General features: G+C 40.4%; 1 protein-coding gene across 1 annotated transcript in view; it reads left to right on the forward strand.

Moving 5' to 3' along the window:
- Positions 1-20,335, forward strand: part of stx6 (syntaxin 6) — a 48,117-nt gene that overhangs the window by 9,721 nt on the left and 18,061 nt on the right. Inside the window, 2 exon segments of the mRNA XM_051933052.1 lie at positions 12,873-13,061; positions 19,385-19,478. Coding sequence (XP_051789012.1) covers positions 12,873-13,061; positions 19,385-19,478 — 283 coding nt within the window.

Genomic DNA, 20,335 nt, shown 5'->3' on the forward strand with positions numbered 1-20,335 from the left:
TGCAAAATTGATTAAATTGAACAGACATGTTCACAGGTATGAGTCCAAAACAGAACTGACTTGCTGCCTTAAAATGGCGGCCTTTAAATGCAAGTAGAGGCAGTGATGTCATCGGGGCTGGAATCAGAAGTGACATCATCGGCTGCCCCAGAACCGGGCGGGATTTCCCGACAATGGTCTGTAAGGAATTGAGAGAGAGAGAATCGGTGCACTTCGCTGCCCCCCTGGTCAGGCGTGGAATTACTTTTATTCAGGCCCTTTAGTTGTCTCCTAATCGCACGTGTGTGACAACATAGATAAGAGTCCTAGTCAATTTGATGAATGTGAAGACACCATACCAAGGGGAAGGGAAGACCTCACGGGGTATCAGAAAGGGAATATCGACTGAGAGCACGTCAGTCTGGAGGAGCCTGTCAAGTAATCCCATGCAGATCTGTGTCTCCAAGTAGGAAGGTGCTCCTCGCTGGCTTAGAAATCCGAGTGACGCAAATTTGGTCCTACTCTTAAAAGGAGTAAAAACATTCTATTAAATTTTTCTAATTTTTAGGAAACTACTCCTAACTTCACAAATTTAATAAACTGTATGGAAGCCAACCTAAACATAACATGTTGAGAATTACAGACCTCCCTTGTTGCATCTCAGGTGACTGTGTCTGTGTGGACACTCCTGAATTGAAATGGCATTCATGGGGAGGGTTGCCAGGAAGAAGGGTTCACTGTCAAAAAAGAGCCAACCTGCCCACATCTTCAGCTTGTCAGAGATCACCTGGACAAACCTGACTGTTTCTAGAAGTCCATTCTCAGCACAGATTAATCCGTAATTGACCGTTTTGGTCCCAATCCAAACCTAGGTATTCTGAAAAAGCCCAACGTTATCTGCCACAAAAACAACTTTATCCCGACAGTCAGTCGTGATGGTAGTAGGAAGGTGAAGAGAGCAACTTCTCCCAACCCTCCAAGAACAGTTTGGTGACCAGCAATGCCTTTGCCGGCATGATGGAGCACCGGGCCATAAGGCAAAAGTGAGAACTAAGTGGCGCAGGGAGCAAAACGTCAACATTTTGGGTCCATGGCCAGGAAACTCCCCAGACCTTAATCCTATTGAGTACTTGTGGCAGGTGGACAAACAAAAACCCACCAATTCTGGCAACCTCCAAGCATTGATTATGCAAGAATGGGCTGCTGCCATCAGTCAGGATTTGACCCAGAAATTGATGGACAGACAGTCTGCCAGGGCGAATTGCAGAGGTCTTGAAAAAGAAAGAAGGGCCAACACTGCAAATATTGACTCTGTGCATAAACTTCATGTTATTGTCAATAAAAGCCTTTGAAACTTATGGAATGCTTGTAATTCTACTTCAGTATACCACAGAAATGTCTGACAAAAAGATCTAAAAACACCGAAGCAGCAGACTTTGTGAAAACCAACACTTGGGTCATTCTCCAAACTTTTGGCCACGACTGTACATCTGTTATTTGTTTAAAAAATACATTTCTGTCAGAAAGGTTCAGTATGTACTTATAGATAGATAGATAGATAGATAGATACATTATAGCTGTACTGTATCTACCGAAACCAGCAGAATTTCGAATCGTACCGTGATAGGGATTTTTGACAATGCCTTAACGCTGTTTAACTTGTATGTGGGTAAGCAGCATTTGCACCCAGATGTCCACACCGTGTCTTTTTTGTTTTGTTTTGTCTACTGTATGTGTGTCTGTGTTGTGTTTTTTTTTTTTGTGTAATGAATAATGAGTCCAGAATGACGTCATAATAATTTCTTTGTCAGACCTGCTTGATCATTTCTGTATTTGGTCTGTACTGCACAATACTCTACGATATCTGAGTATCATTCAGAGACACTTAATCAATTTCCTCTGTTAGAACCTTAGAACATCTTTAACAAGATCAGGCCATTCAGTTCAACAAACTTGTCTCATCTTATTGCAAGACTGTCCAAAATAACATCAAGTCAAGATTTGGGTGGCGCGGTATACCAGTACTGGAAAAGTGCAGAAAACCCCAAAAAGGTACAGTAGCAGCATTTTGGGTTTTTTTGGTGCCAGAAGTAACCCTCCACTTACATCCCACCACTCACCTAGATACCCCCCCCCCTTCCATCAACACTCCTTTTTGTACAGTAGTTGTTGAACAGGGATCTCAAATTTCAGTCCTGGGGGGCCACAGCAGCAGGTTTTCATTCTAACCCTTTTTCTTAATTGGTGACCTCTTTTTGCTGTTAATGAACTTCTTTTGAATTCATTTTCATTGAGTTGCTCTTGAAGACTCAGACCCAGTAATTTGTTTATTTTTCCTTAATTAGCAGCCAAACAATAATGAGATACAAAATAAACTAAAACAACTGGTGTCCATCATAAAATATCTGAAAATAAAAAGGGTGGAGGTCTCAGGAATGTCGATCAGCTCAGGTCCTCAGTGCTCTTAGAAAAGAGGAAATCAGCAATTTCAGAAATGTCTGCAATTGCACAATGAGAGCAGCAACAAGCCATGGAATTAAAGAACAGGTTTAATTAACGATGAGACTTGGCACCTAAAGTTAGGTCCATAAATATTTGGACAGAAACAACTTTTTTCTAATTTTGGTTCTGTACATTACCACAATGAATTTTAAATGAAACAACTCAAATGCAGTTGAAGTGCAGACTTTCAGCTTTAATTCAGTGGGGTGAACAAAACGATTGCGATTCCGGGGCTCAAAAGTAATTGGACAATTGACTCAAAGGCTATTTCATGGGCAGGTGTGGTCAAGTCCGTCGTTATGTCATTATCAATTAAGCAGATAAAAGGCGTGGAGTTGATTTGAGGTGTGGTGCTTGCATGTGGAAGATTTTGCTGTGAACAGACAACATGCGGTCAAAGGAGCTCTCCATGCAGGTGAAAGAAGCCATCCTTAAACTGCGAAAACACAAAAAACCCATCTGAGAAATTGCTACATTACGAGTGGCAAAATCAACAGTTTGGTACATCCTGAGAAAGAAAGCAAGCACTGGTGAACTCAGCAGCGCAAAAAGACCTGGACGTCCACGGAAGACAACAGTGGTGGATGATCGCAGAATCATTTCCATGGTGAAGAGAAACCCCTTCACAACAGCCAACCAAGTGAACAACACTCTCCAGGGGGTAGGCATATCGATATCCAAGTCTACCATAAAGAGAAGAATGCATGAAAGTAAATACAGAGGGTGCACTGCAAGGTGCAAGCCACTCATAAGCCTCAAGAATAGAAAGGCTAGATTGGACTTTGCTAAAGAACATCTAAAAAAGCCAGCACAGTTCCGGAAAGACATTCTTTGGACAGATGAAACCAAGATCAACCTCTACCAGAATGATGGTAAGAAAAAAGTATGGAGAAGGCGTGGAACAGCTCATTATCCAAAGCATAGCACATCATCTGTAAAACACGGTGGAGGCAGTGTGATGGCTTGGGCGTGCATGGCTGCCAGTGGCACTGGGACACTTGTGTTTATTGATGATGTGACACAGGACAGAAGCGCCGAATGAATTCTGAGGTGTTCAGAGACATACTGTCTGCTCAAATCCAGCTAAATCCAGTCAAATTGATTCATGATACAGATGGACAATGACCCAAAACATACAGCCAAAGCAACCCAGGAGTTTATTAAAGCAAAGAAGTGGACAATTCTTGAATGGCCAAGTTAGTCACCTGATCTTAACCCAATTGAGCAGGCATTTCACTTGTTGAAGACTAAACTTCAGACAGAAAGGCCCACAAACAAACAGCAACTGAAAGCTGCTACAATAAAGGCCTGGCAGAGGGGCACACCCCTCCTTACCTTGCATTGCTTCAGTGCGATCTCGATTGCATTCCCCCTCTCACCTTTGCTTCTATTCAATCTGGACTGCACTGCTAACGAGAGGAAGCATTGCATATGGAGGCTAGAGGAGTACATATGGGGAGTTTTGGAGTGATCTGTTTTTTGCTTTGATAGCGGTATTGAGGTCCAAACGCTGGTACAGATACTGTACTCAGAATTTTAGTACTGATCCAAAAGTAGTCAAGATTTGAAGGTGCCTAATCTTGTACTTTCCTTCACATAAATTACAGTAAGTTAGGGGTTTTCTAATTAGGTGTACAAAGATTGACATTTTGGCCTAAACAGATTTTAATATCTACATTGGTAATTTGACACGCAGTTTATTTGTGGTGTTTTTTATCGTTTTATTCACACACATTGTTTCTTATTCTTTGCATTGGGTATGACGAGGATGGACAGGATTAGAAATGAGGACATTAGAGGGTCCGCTCAGGTTGGACGGTTGGGAGACAAAGTCAGAGAGGCGAGATTGCATTGGTTTGGACATGTGCAGAGGAGAGATGCTGGGTATACTGGGAGAAGGGTGCTAAGGATAGAGCTGCCAGAGAAGAGGAAGGACTAAGAGAAGGTTTATGGATGTGGTGAGAGAGGACATGCAGGTGATGGGTGTGACAGAGTAAGATGGAGAGGACAGAAAGAGAAGATCTGCTGTGGCAATCCCTAATGGAAACAGCCAAAAGAAGTTTCTTATTTTAATTCACAGCTTTGTGTTCCCTGTATTTATCTTTTATTTGGTGTTTAATGTTTAATAATAGTTTGTCCCCAGTGTTAATTATATGATCCTTTTCAGTGTGTTTATTCTTACTGTGTACTCTTGAGTATCTGTGAAGCACTTTGAGCATGGGAAAGGGTGAGTCAAAATTACGTTAACACTAATGGTACTGCTGTGTATATACTTGATATACAATTTTTGTGGGCAATTCATGTGCCACAGATGATACATATGTTGAACGTGATGGCGAACAGGTTGAGACATTCCTGTTAATCATCTTGCACATATGAAGTGTGTTTTGTGAATAAATTGTTTCCTCCATTCAAATGTTAACAACAACAACATTTATTTATAGAGCACATTTTCATACAAATAATGCAGCTCAAAGTGCTTTACATGATGAAGAAAGATAAAATGAATAAGAATGAAAATAAGGGAACACTAACATAGTATATAAAGTAAGGTCCGATGGCCACAGAGGACAGAAAAAACAAAAATACTCCAGACAGCTGGAGAAAAAAATCAAATCTACAGGGGTTCCAGAACCACGAGACCACCCAGGCCCCTCTAGGCATTCTACCTAACATAAATGATCAGTCCTCATGGTATTCAGGATTCTCATGGAAGAACTTGATGGTGACGGTCATGTTGACTTATGGCCTTTAAATGTAAGGACATCACGGTGCTTTGATCAGGTGGTGGTGGCGCAGGTCGCCACCCCAGAAACCCAGAGAAAGTAGGGGTTAGTACGGATTTTGAATATAAATATAAATAATGATGATTAATTGAATATACAGAGCATCAGGATTGGATTAAGATGATGCTCTGAGAAAGCCATGTTATAGTAATGTGTTTTCAGCAGTGTTTTAAAGTGCTCCACTGTATTAGCCTGGCGAATTCCTATCGGTCAGCTATTCCAGATTTTAGGTGCATAACAGCAGAAGGCCACCCGCCTCACCACTTCTTTTAAGTTTACCTCTTGGAATTCTAAGCAGACACTCATTTGAAGATCTAAGGTTACGATTTGGAGTAACCCAGAGGGGGCTGGGTGGTCTCATGGTCTGGAACCCCTGCAGATTTTTTTTTTTTCTCCAGCCATCTGGAGTTTTTTTTTTTGTTGTTGTTTTTTCTGTCCTCCCTGGCCATCGGACCTTACTCATATTCTATGTTAATTAGTGTTGTCTTATTTTAATTTCTTACTTTGTCTTTTTTTCTCTTTTTTTTTCATCATGTAAAGCACTTTGAGCTACATTATTTGTATGAAAATGTGCTCTAGAAATAAATGTTGTTGTAAGGTGTAAGACATTCTGAAATATAAGATGGAGCGAGATTATTTAAGGCTTTGTAAACTATAAGCAGGATTTTAAAGTCAATTGTAAATTAACATAATTTTGACTCACCCTGAATTAAGATGGTTGTGTGAATTCCTTTGCATCTCCCATTCCCTTGAGTAAGCCCACTTTTTAAATGTGTCAGCATATCAGTGGGCCCCCAAAAGCTCTTCGCACTCCAAGCTGCACGTGGTGAATGTTTAACTTCCTTCTACCACCTGACTTTGTCTTCAGTTTATTTTACAGCCTGATTCACAATGAATCATCTGTTTCCAAAGATATTGGTTGTAGACACAACGCTGATAGCAATTTTTAAACTGTGTTGTCTGTATCTTAAAATGTATTTTAAATACTTTATGTATGCTAGCAGTGTGTCATTCGTATGCTGCCTATGCTATAGTTCTATCTCTCTCCCAGTTTAAGGTTCTATTTACCCGTTTTTTTTTGTTTTGTTTTTTTTTGAGGTGTTTTGAAATTCTTACCTTTGTTCTCAGTGACGTAATGTGAATAGTCAAAAAGGAAAGTTACTCATATATAGTACTAGCCATCCGCCACGGCTTCGCCCGCATATTAGTGAAACAGGCCAGTGAGGAGGGCCCTGCCCAGTTCTCTACTCCTGACGTCACACTTCCCCCTCCCCTCGGCCCACAGCCAGTCTCTCTGAGATTAGCATGAATATCTCGCTCCTGCAAGGGAACTCTGATTCTTAGCACAATGAGAGAAGTCACAAATCAACCGGAATGTTCAAGCAAATTAAATAAAAAAAAAGATCTATATCCGTTAAGTAGTTCTCTCCTTTGGAGTTAATGTTACGCCCCAAGGCAGACGCGTGGGTGAGGAGGGCCCCGCAGCCCTAAGAGTCTCTCTCAGATTCACGCTAATAAATCGGTACCGCAAGCGAACTCTGATACAGTGGAACCTCGGTTCACGAATGCACACACACGGGAGCGCTCTAGAGAGACACACACACAGGCGCTCCAGGCTCGCAAAAGAGAGACGCACACATACACACACACACACATTGGTGCGGCAGAGAGGCGCACACACACAGGAGTGCGCTAGAGAGACACACACACAGGCGCTCCAGGCTGCAAAAGAGAGACGCACGCACACACAGGCGCGACAGAGCGAGCGAGGGACGCATAAGGTAGAGAAGGCTTGTTTTTGTTTTCAGTTCTATTTACAGTGATCGGTTCGTAGCTTGCATTGTTGCAATGTTACTTTTCTTGGTGGCTTATTAAATTATGGATTTTTCAAATGTTCATTTTTTTCCCATGTGCTTAAAACTCATTAAAAAAGTGTTTTTAGCAAGCGGTTCCTAGCACTATAGCGCAAACTATTGCAGTGTTAGTTTTCTCTGTTGTTCAAGGTTTTCTCAGTGTTATTCAATGTTTTTACATTTAGTTTACCATTACGCTGTACATTTTATGGTATAATTAACTATATTTGTGCATAAAAACTAATATATAGTTCGTAAGGTCTGGAACGGATTAATTATATTTACATATAATCCTATGGGAGAAATTGCTTCGGTTCACAACCAACTCAGTTTACGACCAGAGTTTTGGAACGAATTATGGTCGTGAACCGAGGTTCCACTGTACTTAGCACGATGAGAGAAGTAACAAAATCAATGGAATGTTCTAGCAAATTGTAGAAAAAGAATCCAATCAAAATCAATGGAATGTTCTAGCAAATTGTAGAAAAAGAATCCAATCTAAATCTGTTAAGTAGTTCTCTCGCGAAAAGCAGACAGACATACAAACAGATCTAAAAAACTATAAGAAATTTCACACTTGGACCATGAAATTTTTAAAACCGTTTCTTAACGAGCACCTATGGGCCATGGGTAACCTACATTCCAAATTTCAAGTCCTCATGGTTCTGGAGATTTCGTGATGAGTGAGTATTTGGCTTTCATATATCTACTAGTAACGGCGCACTGCACGAATCCACTTGACTTGATCATTTCTAGTTTTCATCCTCTTTCTTTCTCTGTACGTTTAGCATTCGTTTGCTCAGAGGTTTATGCGCTTGCTGCTTCCTGAACAGCTCTTCTTCTCTCCACCCTAGCGGCCCGCTTCTTCTCTTCTTTCGTCAGCATCTTTTCGCATTAAAGCTGATAGTCAGCGTTTGTGTTGCAATTATTTAGTACGTTTTCCTTAATTTTTCACTTAAGCTGTCACTTAAGTCTTCAATCTGCCTCAAGAATGAGTTAAGATATGAAGAGGTAGGGGAAGTGATGGCGAAGGTGGTAAGGATGAGAACGGCACACGTACACACGCGCCGCACGCCCGCCCTGCTAGCCACTGCCGAGAGTTGATTCTACAGTAAAATAAAAAGAGGGATAACCTTGGAGGTCAATCGTCATACTATTAAAGCGGATAGTAGAGGTCACGTAGTATATGTGTACTAAACTTCAGGTCAATAGGTCAAATGGTTTGCGAGCGACAGGTGATTTAAAGTCCTGAACAGACAAACGGACAGCCATGGTAGTGTATTATATATAAAGATAGATTACAGCTAATTACCTAACAAAAAAAATCTCTTTAGAAACCAAACCTCTTTTTTAAAAAAAAAAAAAAAAAATACTTTGAAATGCAACACCTGCTCTACCTGGGTTGGAGGAAAAAATAAAACACGATGACTCCCAGTCCCCGTAGTGCATGAGGCATTCAACAAACAGCTAAGTCATCCGGTATCTCATATAAATACTTTGTAAAAGATGTCAAGTGTTCCGCTTCAACTACATAATTCAGTAGTTTGTTCCCGATTCCCACGGCTCTTTGTTATGATAATAAAAATAAATAATTAAATAAAAGTGCTTCCTGGCTTCAGCCTTAAATAAGCACATCCTCTTCATTTCCACAGGTGACCTTGCATATTTGATACATTCTATAACTGAAAGTATTCTGCCGGAGGAAACTTTATCAGAGCTTAGGTCCCCACATTTAAAACAAAAAAACTAAAGAGTTTTCACTCCTGTGGCCTATAAGAGTAGGACATGTTGTCGTCTTCTTAGGGAGTCAAGGCTGGGGGGTTGTTAAAGGCCACTGAGGCATTGTTTGTGTGATTTTTGGGCTATACGAGAAACAAATTATTGTTGACTTGCCCTTTATTAAAGGAAGGTACCTATTTACTCTTCTCTGCATTGTTTCTATAGAGTTGTCACGATCCAGCTACATGAATACAAAAAGATAATCAATTTTTCCCCTTTGGTCCATATTGGAACATTAATTGAGAGTAGATGATAAGTTTGTTAATGCAACGATGATAAGTATCTTAGAGCTTAACATACATCAGGTGAAAAACAACCTGTGTTACAAACAGAAAAAGTCCAATACACACACACAGGTGTTTTAAAGGGGAGCATCCAGCCTGCCGAGTCAGAAAATGAAAAGCGTAGCCAAGAAACAGGACACCTTGCACTGTGCAGAATGAGTAAAACAGGGGGGAAGGTGGTAAGTAGGCCACGTTGAAAACCAAATATTTCAGACTTCTAATTGTCTGAAAATGGCTTCTTGCTGTTTAAGCCCATGGGAGCGTGCAGGCTGACAGAGAGGAGAGGAGAGGAGACTGGAAGCACTTCGCCTGCGTGTAGATCGGCTATCAGCCCAGATAAGGCAGGAGCAGTGAGACGGCCTGCTGCGGAGGTCAGCCCTTATCTTTAGGTAGAGATACCAGTTATACTGTCACATGTGCAGAGTACAGTGAAGTCATTGCTTGCTTGTCCAAGAAGCCACGCGTCGCCACTCTCTGTTGCTATGATAAACAAGAAATGTTTTAAAATATTAACTGGCCTAAAGAAATGCTCCACCCCAATTTTTTTTTTTTGTATTCCGTACTCTGTCATAAAATTTTAATCACATATTTTCATCCAAAATGGATGTAACAAAGTTTCTGACATAACCGGGGGCTATGCTGGTGACATATGTTGGACAAGAGCAACCAGCATTGAAAAGTGTCTGTAAAAAAAAAAAAAAAAAAAGTCTTTCATTACCTGAGTCACATAATCCATGTGCCAAGTCATCCAGTCGTATGCTCACAATGCAAACAGATGTGTTTTTACTAAAATATTATTAAATGAACCACATGAATGATAATGGAATGCACTTAGAGATGCCTGAGTACTTACATTAAAGAACCCTTCTGCTCACAAGTCCAGTCCAGTCCAGTAAATAGCTTTTTTATTGTTCTTCATGTGACATCAACAAAAGGCATGCACTGGAAAAGGAGTACAGCTTAAAGATTAAAAGTTAAAGAAAAGCGAGTGAAAGCATCATCAGGAGGAGAATATGCCTTGTACTTGTGCATATCTGAGGTGCTGCAACAAGCAGAAGGCCAAATCACCCGTGCACTTTCTCATACTGTGGCTAAATAATCCCGAGGTTCCCCCAATTGTGGCTCAGAACTTTGAATATAAATTATCTATGGGAGGTAAGCCTACAATTCAAATGCACAGGCACATCTGAGTGCATTCCATTTATTTGTTTATTTATTTATTTTTCCACCTGGAAGTGTTCATCCACCTTAATAAACGAATAAGTGTTTGACAATCCAGTTATTATGTCTGTGTCATTCCAACATATAGCACATCACAAACATTCAACACTGCCTTTAAGAATCTCATATGCATTGCATTTGTCATTCCAACGGATGGCACATCAAATATTAGCACTGCCTTTAAGAATTCCATATGAAATGGCATACTGTATAACTGAGATGTGCCATCTGTTGGAATGATAAATGCAATGCATATTACAAACATTTGTAATAATGCATTTTTCTATAAGTGTCTGTGTGCCCATGTATCTGTGTGTTCATCTGTTTGCTGTGTCTCTGTCTTTACACCAAATGACACATCACAAACATTTACAATTTACATATAAAATACATTGCTTTTGCTGTGGTGGGCTGGCGCCCTGCCTGGGGTTTCCTTCCTGCCTTGCGCCCTGTGTTGGCTGGGATTGGCTCCAGCAGACCCCCGTGACCCTGTGTTAGGATATAGCGGGTTGGATAATTGATGGATGGATACATTGCTTTTGTCATTCTAACAGATGGCGCATCACAAATATTAGCTCTGCCTTCACGACTCCCATACCTTATGGCATATACAGAGACATATGTACTACTCTTGTCATTCCAACAGATGGTGCATCACAAACATGTCTGGTAATAAAATGCACTACATTTGTTATTCCAACAGATGGTGCATCACAAACATTAGCACTGCTTTTACAAATCCCTTTCCAAATGGCATATAACAGAGACGTGCATTGTATTTATCATTCCAACAGATGGCACATCACAAACATCAACACTGCTTTTGCGAATCCCATGCCAAATGGCATATAACAGAGACATGCATTGCATTTATCATTCCAACAGATGGCGCATCACAAACATGAACACTGCTTTTACGAATCCCATACCAAATGGCATATAACAGAGACATGCATTGCCTTTATCATTCCATCAGATGGCATATCACAAACATCAACTCTGCTTTTATGAATCCCATGCCAAATGGTATATAACAGATACATGCATTGCATTTGTCTTTCCAACAGATGGCACATCACAAACATTTGTAATAATGCATTTTTTCTATAAATAAGTGTCAGTGTGCCCATGTAGCTGTGTGTTTGTCTGTTTGCTGTGTCTCTGTCATTACATCAAATCACACATCACAAACATTTACAGTAATAAAATGCATTGTTTTTGTCATTCTAATGGATGGCGCATCACAAACATTAACACTGCTTTTATGAATCCCATACCAAATTGCATATAACAGAGACATACAAATTGTATGGTACGTTGCAAACAGTAACACTGAGGTCTGTACTGATTACTTAGAATTTAAACGGGTAGCACTGCTAGTTTAACAATATTTTAGTAAGAATACATGTGTTTGGAAAGTTGTGCACATACATTTGGACGACTTGACATGTGAATTATGTAGCATGAGTAACTTGAGATTTTTTTTTTCGTAGACCTTTTGATTTTGTTTGCTGTTGTAAAGTGCTGGTCACCATAGACGCTTGTTCGATCAGAGACTTTATCTTCATTCTGAATGACAAAATAAGATGACAAATTTTCTCAACCATCACTACAAACAACATGAAGTAAGCAACATACTGTTGGGTGGAGCATTCCTTTAAGGAAGACATGGCAGGCAGCAGCTGCCTTACTGACAGCTGGCTTTGTGCCACCCAGACAGCCATCCCCTCGCTTGACTGCCGTTTTAACAAAGCCTGAATGGCCTGATTATCAGATATGGGGTAGCCACCTTGCTGGATGGCAGGCACTGTGAAGACAATGCAGCCAGTGCCTTGATCAATGGATGGCATAACAGAGGGAGAGGCCAGCTGGAGCGGTCGGTGCTTGACACTTGTGGACAGCTTCTCCTTGGCTGGGCAGGTACCCTAATGTAGATTTGTACCTGAACGTACCTAATTAGGCCAGCAGAAGTCATAACAGGCCTTTCATATCTTTCAGGTTTTAAATATGGACATATTAATGTCTTGGAAGGTTTCATGTTTATATTCTTGTGTTCTCTGAGGACACAAATGATAAGAATTGATCTCTGTGTACTTCATGTTGAGCAAGCGGTCATGTAACTGTAAGAACCTGGGGTCTTTGAGCAGCCATCGATACAGTAACATGGAAACTGAATATATTGGATTGAGTGGCCAGTTCTTGTCACATTTTTTTGTCTTGTTCAGTAATGTTTAGTAATTTCAGTCTAATATTAAAAATAACTTAATTATATTTATTCTCACACATGAATGATCTAGAAGTTTTTTTATTCTTATATTTGCCTTAATTAGTGTTGATTTTTAAAGTATTAAAGATGGTGTGTAATCACTTAAGCACTTTGAGCTACATTATTTGTATGAAAATGTGCTATATAAATAAATGTTGTTCTTGTAGTAATGGAGTATTCATCCACTTTTATTATTCTTTAGGGAGGTGCAGAAGGCTGTGAACACTGCACAGGGTCTGTTCCAAAGATGGAGCGAACTACTGCAAGATCCCACTGGAGCAACCAAGGAGGAGGTGGACTGGACAACCAACGAGCTGCGCAACAGCCTACGCAGCATCGAGTGGGACCTCGAGGATCTGGATTAGACTATCAATATCCTTTTTTTCTTTCGGTTTGGGTGTTTGCACTTTACTACAAACCATGCAAAATGACAAGAGGAAAGAGTCTTTGTTAACTCTTGTCACAAACTCGACAGAGAGCCATAGCAAGGTTTGGGGCAGCAACCCATATATTATTTACGGGCTGCAAAATTAACACAATTGATCGCACTGATGTGCACAAATCAGAGTCCAAAGCAGAACTCAAGGGATAGGGGAAAAGTGTCGACTTTTAAGGGCCAATAAAGGAAATGGCATCGGGGGGGGAGGAACCGGAAGGGTCTTCCTCCATAGGCTCGGACCTGGAAGTGACGTCAAAGGAAGCAGGCTTGACGTCATCAGGACCAGGCATGATTTCCTGTGAAAGGTCTGCAGAAAAGCGAGAAAAAGAGTTAGTGCACTCCTCCACATCCCGGTCTGGTTCGGAATTACCCTCATTCAAGCCGTTTAGCTGCCTGCCATGTGCACGTGTGTGACACTCTTTTTAGAATTAAGAGAGAAAATAACCCTTAATGGCCGTGTAAGTAACCGATAAACAGACTGTCTACCCCAGTTGTGATGAAATATTCAAAACTAAGAAACTTTTGAATGTTTTCACAATGAGAGAATATAAACAAGAGTTTTTGTAGCATTTTGCTCCAGGACTGTTTAGTGCGTTTCCTTCTTCACACACAAAAATGAATAAAGTCCATTTTCTCACGTCACATGTTAAGCCTTAAGTGGCTTTCTTAACGTGGTAACTGTTGGTTTCCGTAAAGCACTCTTAATTCATTCACAGAAGAGGATTTTGTAGAATTTGGTTAACCATACTAAGAAATAAACACACTCATGACTTACAAAAACAAAAGTAAAAAGTATTTTTTTACCAAATGTCTGCTATTACAGCTTTGTAAAAGTGTTTATTTCTGTCTTGTAAGATTGTACGTCTCTAACACCTAACCATTAAAGTGCATCAATCTGTGCGTTTACATCCACACTTGGCCAGGTTAAGGTGAATAACCTGGTGGAGACAGAAACCTGCTTTCTTAATAATCCGTGTTTACATGTGCGAGTGATCTTCTGGAGTTCTCCTTGGTCAAAATGCTCCAACTTCATCAAACTGCACAAAAAAAAACAAAGTTAAAGAGTTAAACATCATCGTCGTCCACCACAAATCTGAAAATAAGCGTGACACCTGTGAAGATTTTCATGTGTTTTATAGTGAGAAGTCAAGCAAAATGACACCTTTTATTGGCTAACTTAAAAGATTACAATATACAAGTTTTCAAGCTTTTCAAAAAGGGGCCTGAGTTGGCTCGAAAGCTTGCATATTGTGATATTTTTAGTTAGCCAATAAAAGATGTCATTTTGCTTGACTTCTAACTACATTCCTAATGGCTAACATGATACTGCACCCTAGTACTATGTGTTTTATAAATGGGTTTATTTAAACTGATGCTTTATTTATGGTTTCCGTTCCCCTAATGCATGCAGCACACACTCTTTTGTGCTTGGCTGTGCGATTGAGCCCTGCAAATGACTGGCATACTGGTACGTGTGCTTCCTGTCTTATACCCAGTGCTGCTGGAATACGATCACAGGTTTATTTACCTGATATGTATTACTCGTTGCTTTAAAAATTAATTGAACTACACAACATGTTTCTTTTAACTGCTGTCGAGATTGTGTTGCTTAGTTCAGCATTGTACATTATCTCATCAAGGTAAATGTAGTGACTTCTGAAATACTGCGACGGATTATTTTATCCAGCAGAAGGAATAACTCAATCACCCCAACATTTGCTTCTGGAAATTTATTTTGTGGACGCCTCCCTTTGTGGCCCCTGAAAGTTTATGTGAAGCATATACAGAACATGCACAGGCTGACAGAGCGCAACAGACCTACACAGACTACAAAATCCGTAACTGTATCCCGGTTAAGGGTTTACATGGCCACATAATTCGGGTTGTTCGTGGAGATATTTGCCACTGTAAGTCAGGCTTCTCAGAGGTCAATAACCAGGTTTCTGTAACCAGAAAAAGGGTTTACATGGAATTTTAGAAATCAGGTTTATGTGAAATTAACCAGGTTATTAAGGTACGTTGAAAAGCGCATATTGTTTAGCTTTGGGCTTCCCTTATCTTTAGTTTGCCTACAGATTGTTACTTTAGCCTTTTAGCTTTTCACTAACATCATGGTTTTTAATTTAAAAAAAAAATATGATGTTATGAAAGATTCCACCCATGGCTCCGTGTCCCAGATGATTGTGTTGTGTCAGGCCTGCATTACTGCTTATTGTAATTTTAACCTTCCTCTCTGTGGTCTTCTGTGTAAAGCATTAACAGCGAGTTCAGAATGCTCCTTGAAACCCCTGGCTAAAGGTAAAGTTCCTTAGGTAGCTTCATAGCGTTTGCCTCCTGTTACTGTCTTCACTGCTTTCAATTCCACGTTTCAGAATTCTTGCCACTTTTCTCACAATGGAAGCCTAGTATTGGCCCAGTTTGATTCACTGTCATATTTTTTTTTATTTGTATTAAAATGCACATTAAGGTTAACAATTGCTTTTAAAAAATGGAAAGTTAACGGGGCACATTGATTAGTAAATGGACTGTAAGTCGACAACCCATTAGGTTTAACATAAACATCTAGTGATGCACTGGGACGCGTCATCAGTGATATTAAGTAGGATCATCAGGTCAAACGTTAGATGCCCTCGCCCTGGAGACCCAGCTGTGGTTGGTTAGGCCCCAGCATTATCAGTCCACTGGTCATTCCTCCTTTATCCAGAGCCATCTGGTGGCACTCTCACTGCAGCCCCTACATCTGCTCTGCTTCTTGCCACCCCTGTCATTCCAAGCAGAGTGAACGACCAACAAATCCCCTGCACCCACCTTCAATGGGGTCGCACCAAGCTCTCTTATCCTTTCCTGCACCAGCTCCTCATACATGCTCCATTTCCTCTCATTGATTTCCTCAATCCTGCCGTCCCATGATCCTGTCAATTCCATCTTAAATTCATAGCATGAAGCCTCTGACAGTAGGACCATGTCCGCTATGTAGGAACGTTACACTGCATACATGTGTTGAATTTGTTGACTTGGAAGTGCACAGTGATATCAGATACCGTTTTTTATTATTATTATTAGTGTGAATGTTGCCATAAGACCAAACCAGTTTATAAAAAAACATTAAATCAATGGGATTGTAGTTTGTAATTTTACACTGGAAATACCAGTAGCTTCAGGCAGTAATCCAGCTAACAATTTTCAAATTACTACTGGCTGTAAATAGAAAGTTGAAGCTCCTGGTACCAAACCCTAAACAAATGAACCAATTAAAAAGGAAATGCGGCAGCCTTGGGCAAGGAAAAACATTATTTTGATGTTTTGTTGGTTTCTTTACTTTATTCACTTACTATAGCTGCTTATTCTTTTACTGCATTGCAGGATGGTGGAGCTTATCTTCAAACATGGTGCCAGGGTGGCACACTTACTCACAAATATGGGGAAATTTGAAAACTCACTAGTCCTACTCACTTGTACATCCCTTTGATGAGGAAGAATGAGTGATTTCACTGCCTGGGATTTTTTTATAAATGATAGTGCTTTGTGAGGCAGCATCAGTAACCATTGCATTGCAGTAACCACACTGCTGCCCATCTCAGTTTAAGTTAAGAGAAAAATCAACTGTGCAAAACTTTTACAGTGAACAGCATCGGCGGTGCTGTACAATGGCTGGCCCTGTGCTGTGACCCCCAAAGGTCATGCGAAAAGACAATTTCCCCTTGGGGACTAATAAAGTGTGTCATCGTCAAAAGTGAAACTGACCTCATATCTTTAGAGTGACATGGCAAGATATGCCGTATGGTCAAGGAAGTAAGATTGCTGGATGATGAGCGCATAGGGGAAAGTCTGCCTAAGTATGAGCAACACTTAAATAGGAATTGCATTGTGAAATGAAATGGGACTTTTTTGACCTTTTAGGCTTCTCTTGTCGCAATCCACAAATGTTACCGAGTTGTCTTTAAATACACAGTTTTTGAGTGTCTTTTATTGTAATCCTGTAAATTTCATTAAAAGGCTGTTTGACTTTTGACATTAATTGACTGATCTGTAAGTGTCCTATAGGAGGTGCTTCTTCATACAAACAGTAGAGTATTTCTTTTCTTAATTTATTAACTTTAAATTTTGGGAAATATAGGGTGTCCCAAAAGTCACTATACACTTTTAATAAATTCCTAAAAATTACACAAGAGACTGAGTTTATTAATATTTCTAGCATCAACCAATGAGTCGTTGCAGTTTTACTTGCTAGGCTTGCCATCACGTTCCAACGCCTTGAAGACTAGTTGTATTCCTCCACATAAGCACCTCCATTTTCGACAACTTTCAGCCACCTTCGGACGAAAGCCACGCTGCAGGCTGTGCGGATTCTTTCCTCAAGCTGTGACAGGTTATAGGGCTTAGTGGCGTACACCTTGCTTTTGATATAGCCCCACAAAAAAAAAATCACAAGGTGTAAGGTCAGGGGGGCTTGGAGCCCATTCGAGGGGATCCCTTCGACCGATCCATCGGTCAGGAATCTTGATGTTCAGGAAATCTCTGACTAACTTGGCAAAGTGGGGAGGGGATCCATCTTGTTGAATGGTGAAGGGAATGATACGCTTACAAAAAAACGGCAAAGCTTACGTTGTCATATGCTGATGGCTTAAGTCCCCCCGAATGATACCAGGAATGAAACAGAAAAAAGGAAGTGTATAGTGACTTTTAGGACACCCTGTACATACGCTATACTTATGAGCAAATCCTTGATTTTCTTTTTTTGTAACATATTTTTTAAGATGAAAAACTGAGGTTAGCGTCCTGGTACGGAGTTTTCGTATTCTCTGGAGTGTGCGTGTCTCCTTATGGTGCTCTAGTTTCTTTACACAGTCGAAACGTTAGGTGAACTGGCATTGCTAAATTGGCCCAAATATATGTGTGTGTGTGTGTGTGTTCGTGTGTTCTCCCTGTGATGGACTTGGCAGCCTGTCTGGGGGTTGTTCCTGCCTTATGCTCAAAGATTGCTGGGATAGGCTCCAGCTGCCCCACAGCCCTGCCCTGGGTTAGGACGATGGACTGTAATGGTAACCTCAGTTAGCCTCAATGGGTAATGTGCTTTTTGGTTTAAAACGGAGCCAATATCAGGTATTCAAAGCTTTACCTTGAGCATCTTATTTGGTTTTGTTGTTATTTATTTATTATTTTTTAAGCTGTTATTCATCCCCATGTACCTGTTTGTTTGGAGTTTTAGAATTCTGGTACCCTCAGCGTTCTGCTTTGAACCCTCTACAAAGACAGGTGGGCATGTCATTGTAAATCATGCTTTGGTTACAGGCGCCTGAGCCAGTTGCATATGGAACAATACTTCTATTATTTAGTGGTGTGTTAGAGTGGTGACTCTGAGGCGAAGGATCTGCGCTGCTATCTGGAAGGTTGCTGGTTCAAATCCTATTACTGCCAGAATGGATCCTTGAGCAAAACCCATAGCCTGAAAATTGCTCCAGGGGCTTCTGTACAATGGCTGATCTCGTGCTCTGACCACCACCACCAACAACAACAATATTTATTTCTATAGCACGTTTTCATACAAATGATGCAGCTCAAAGTGCTTTACAGGATGAAGGAAGAGAAAAAAGACAAAATGTAAAAAATAAAATTAGGCAATACTAATTAACATAGAATAAAAGAAAGGTCAGATGAATAGGGAGGACAGAAAAAAACAGAGAAAATAAACTCCAGACTGCTGGAGGAAAAGAAAAACAACAAAATCTGCAGGGGTACCAAGGCCACGAGACCACCCAGCCCCCTCTAGGCAATCTACCTAACATCAATGATCTCGATCAGTCCTCATGGTTTTCAGGCTTGACATGGAAGAACTTGATGATGATGATGATGGTCATGTGGACCTCTGGCCTTCAATCCATCAATGTAGGGACAGCACTGTGCTTTGATTGGGTGGTGGGGGTGCAGATTGCCACCACAGAAAACCGGAAAAAGAACAGCAGAGAAAGTAGGGGTTAGTGCGGATTATGGAGCCACCATGAATGATAATGATGACTGAATGCATTTAATGGTCATGTGAAATGACAATTCCCCTTGAGGATTAATACAAAATATCATTTTAACTGAGATTATATTTAAAGAAACTGTTACTGTAAGAATTAATGGATTAACGTATATTTTTATTTTCAATATACAATATTAAAGCAGCCCTAACTGATGTTCAATTTCTCTTGATTTTTGTCTCCTATCCCCCCACCACCACCTCCACCTTCTTTTCATTTAAAAAATTTGAATTCTTAACTCTGTCTTTTAAGCATTGTCGAATCAAATCCTAAGAAGTTCAACTTGGATGCTAAGGAGTTAAGCAAAAGGAAAGCTTTCATTACTAGCACTAGGCAAACTGTGAAGGTATGTGTGATGCTCTTAATATTATTTATAAAATCCACGTAGCTCTTGGAAATCCCAGCAGATCCTGCTTTGAGAAGACATCCTTTATGGCCTAACTGGCTGACTGCTGGTGTTCATTCAGCTAATCAGATATGACACTGCTGATACTTCTGTACTCATCTGATAATTCTATTGAGAAAGGGGAGGACATTTTGTGGCGCACATGTTGTTAGTAATTTCATATAATATATCTTGAGTAATTCACGCTACCATGCAGATGTTATCTGTCTCGGCTTGTAGTGAATGGCTCTTGGGATGCAATCCTTCTCAGTCTAAATTTAAGTTTCTGTCATGCAGGTATCCTTTCTGGATTCTGGGCCACTTCTGTCCACTAAGATATTGAACCCGGTTCGGGTTTTGCGTTCATTTTGCTGATGAGAATAAACATGAATTATGTAGTTACACTGGAACAGTTTAACATGCCATTTCCTCAATTTTACTGACAGTCTGCATATGAGCTGCTGCTGTGGTCAACAGGGATACACTGCCTTATCAAGGTTCTCTTTTATTTTTTTAAACTTATAAAGGTTAAGTTAATGATGCACCATGTTGCAAAGAAACCCAAAATACTCGTGGCCTTTTTTAGGCTCTTCTCCGTTCCCACCATAAAAAGCCACAGTCTTTCCAACCTTTTGATGTGGTGTAAGTCGTATCATTTTAGTAGTACTTGTTCAGCTCTAAGAAATCTCCTGCTGGCCCGGTGTTAAGCAGAAATAATAAATCTGTGCATTGCTCTCAGGAGTTTATCATCTTTTAAATTCTTTAGAGATGTGCGTTTTGGTTTAACATGGAAGCGGCTGCATGCTTGTGTTCTTGGC

Source organism: Erpetoichthys calabaricus, chromosome 10 (genome assembly GCF_900747795.2).
Source record: "Erpetoichthys calabaricus chromosome 10, fErpCal1.3, whole genome shotgun sequence".
NCBI lineage: Eukaryota > Metazoa > Chordata > Cladistia > Polypteriformes > Polypteridae > Erpetoichthys > Erpetoichthys calabaricus.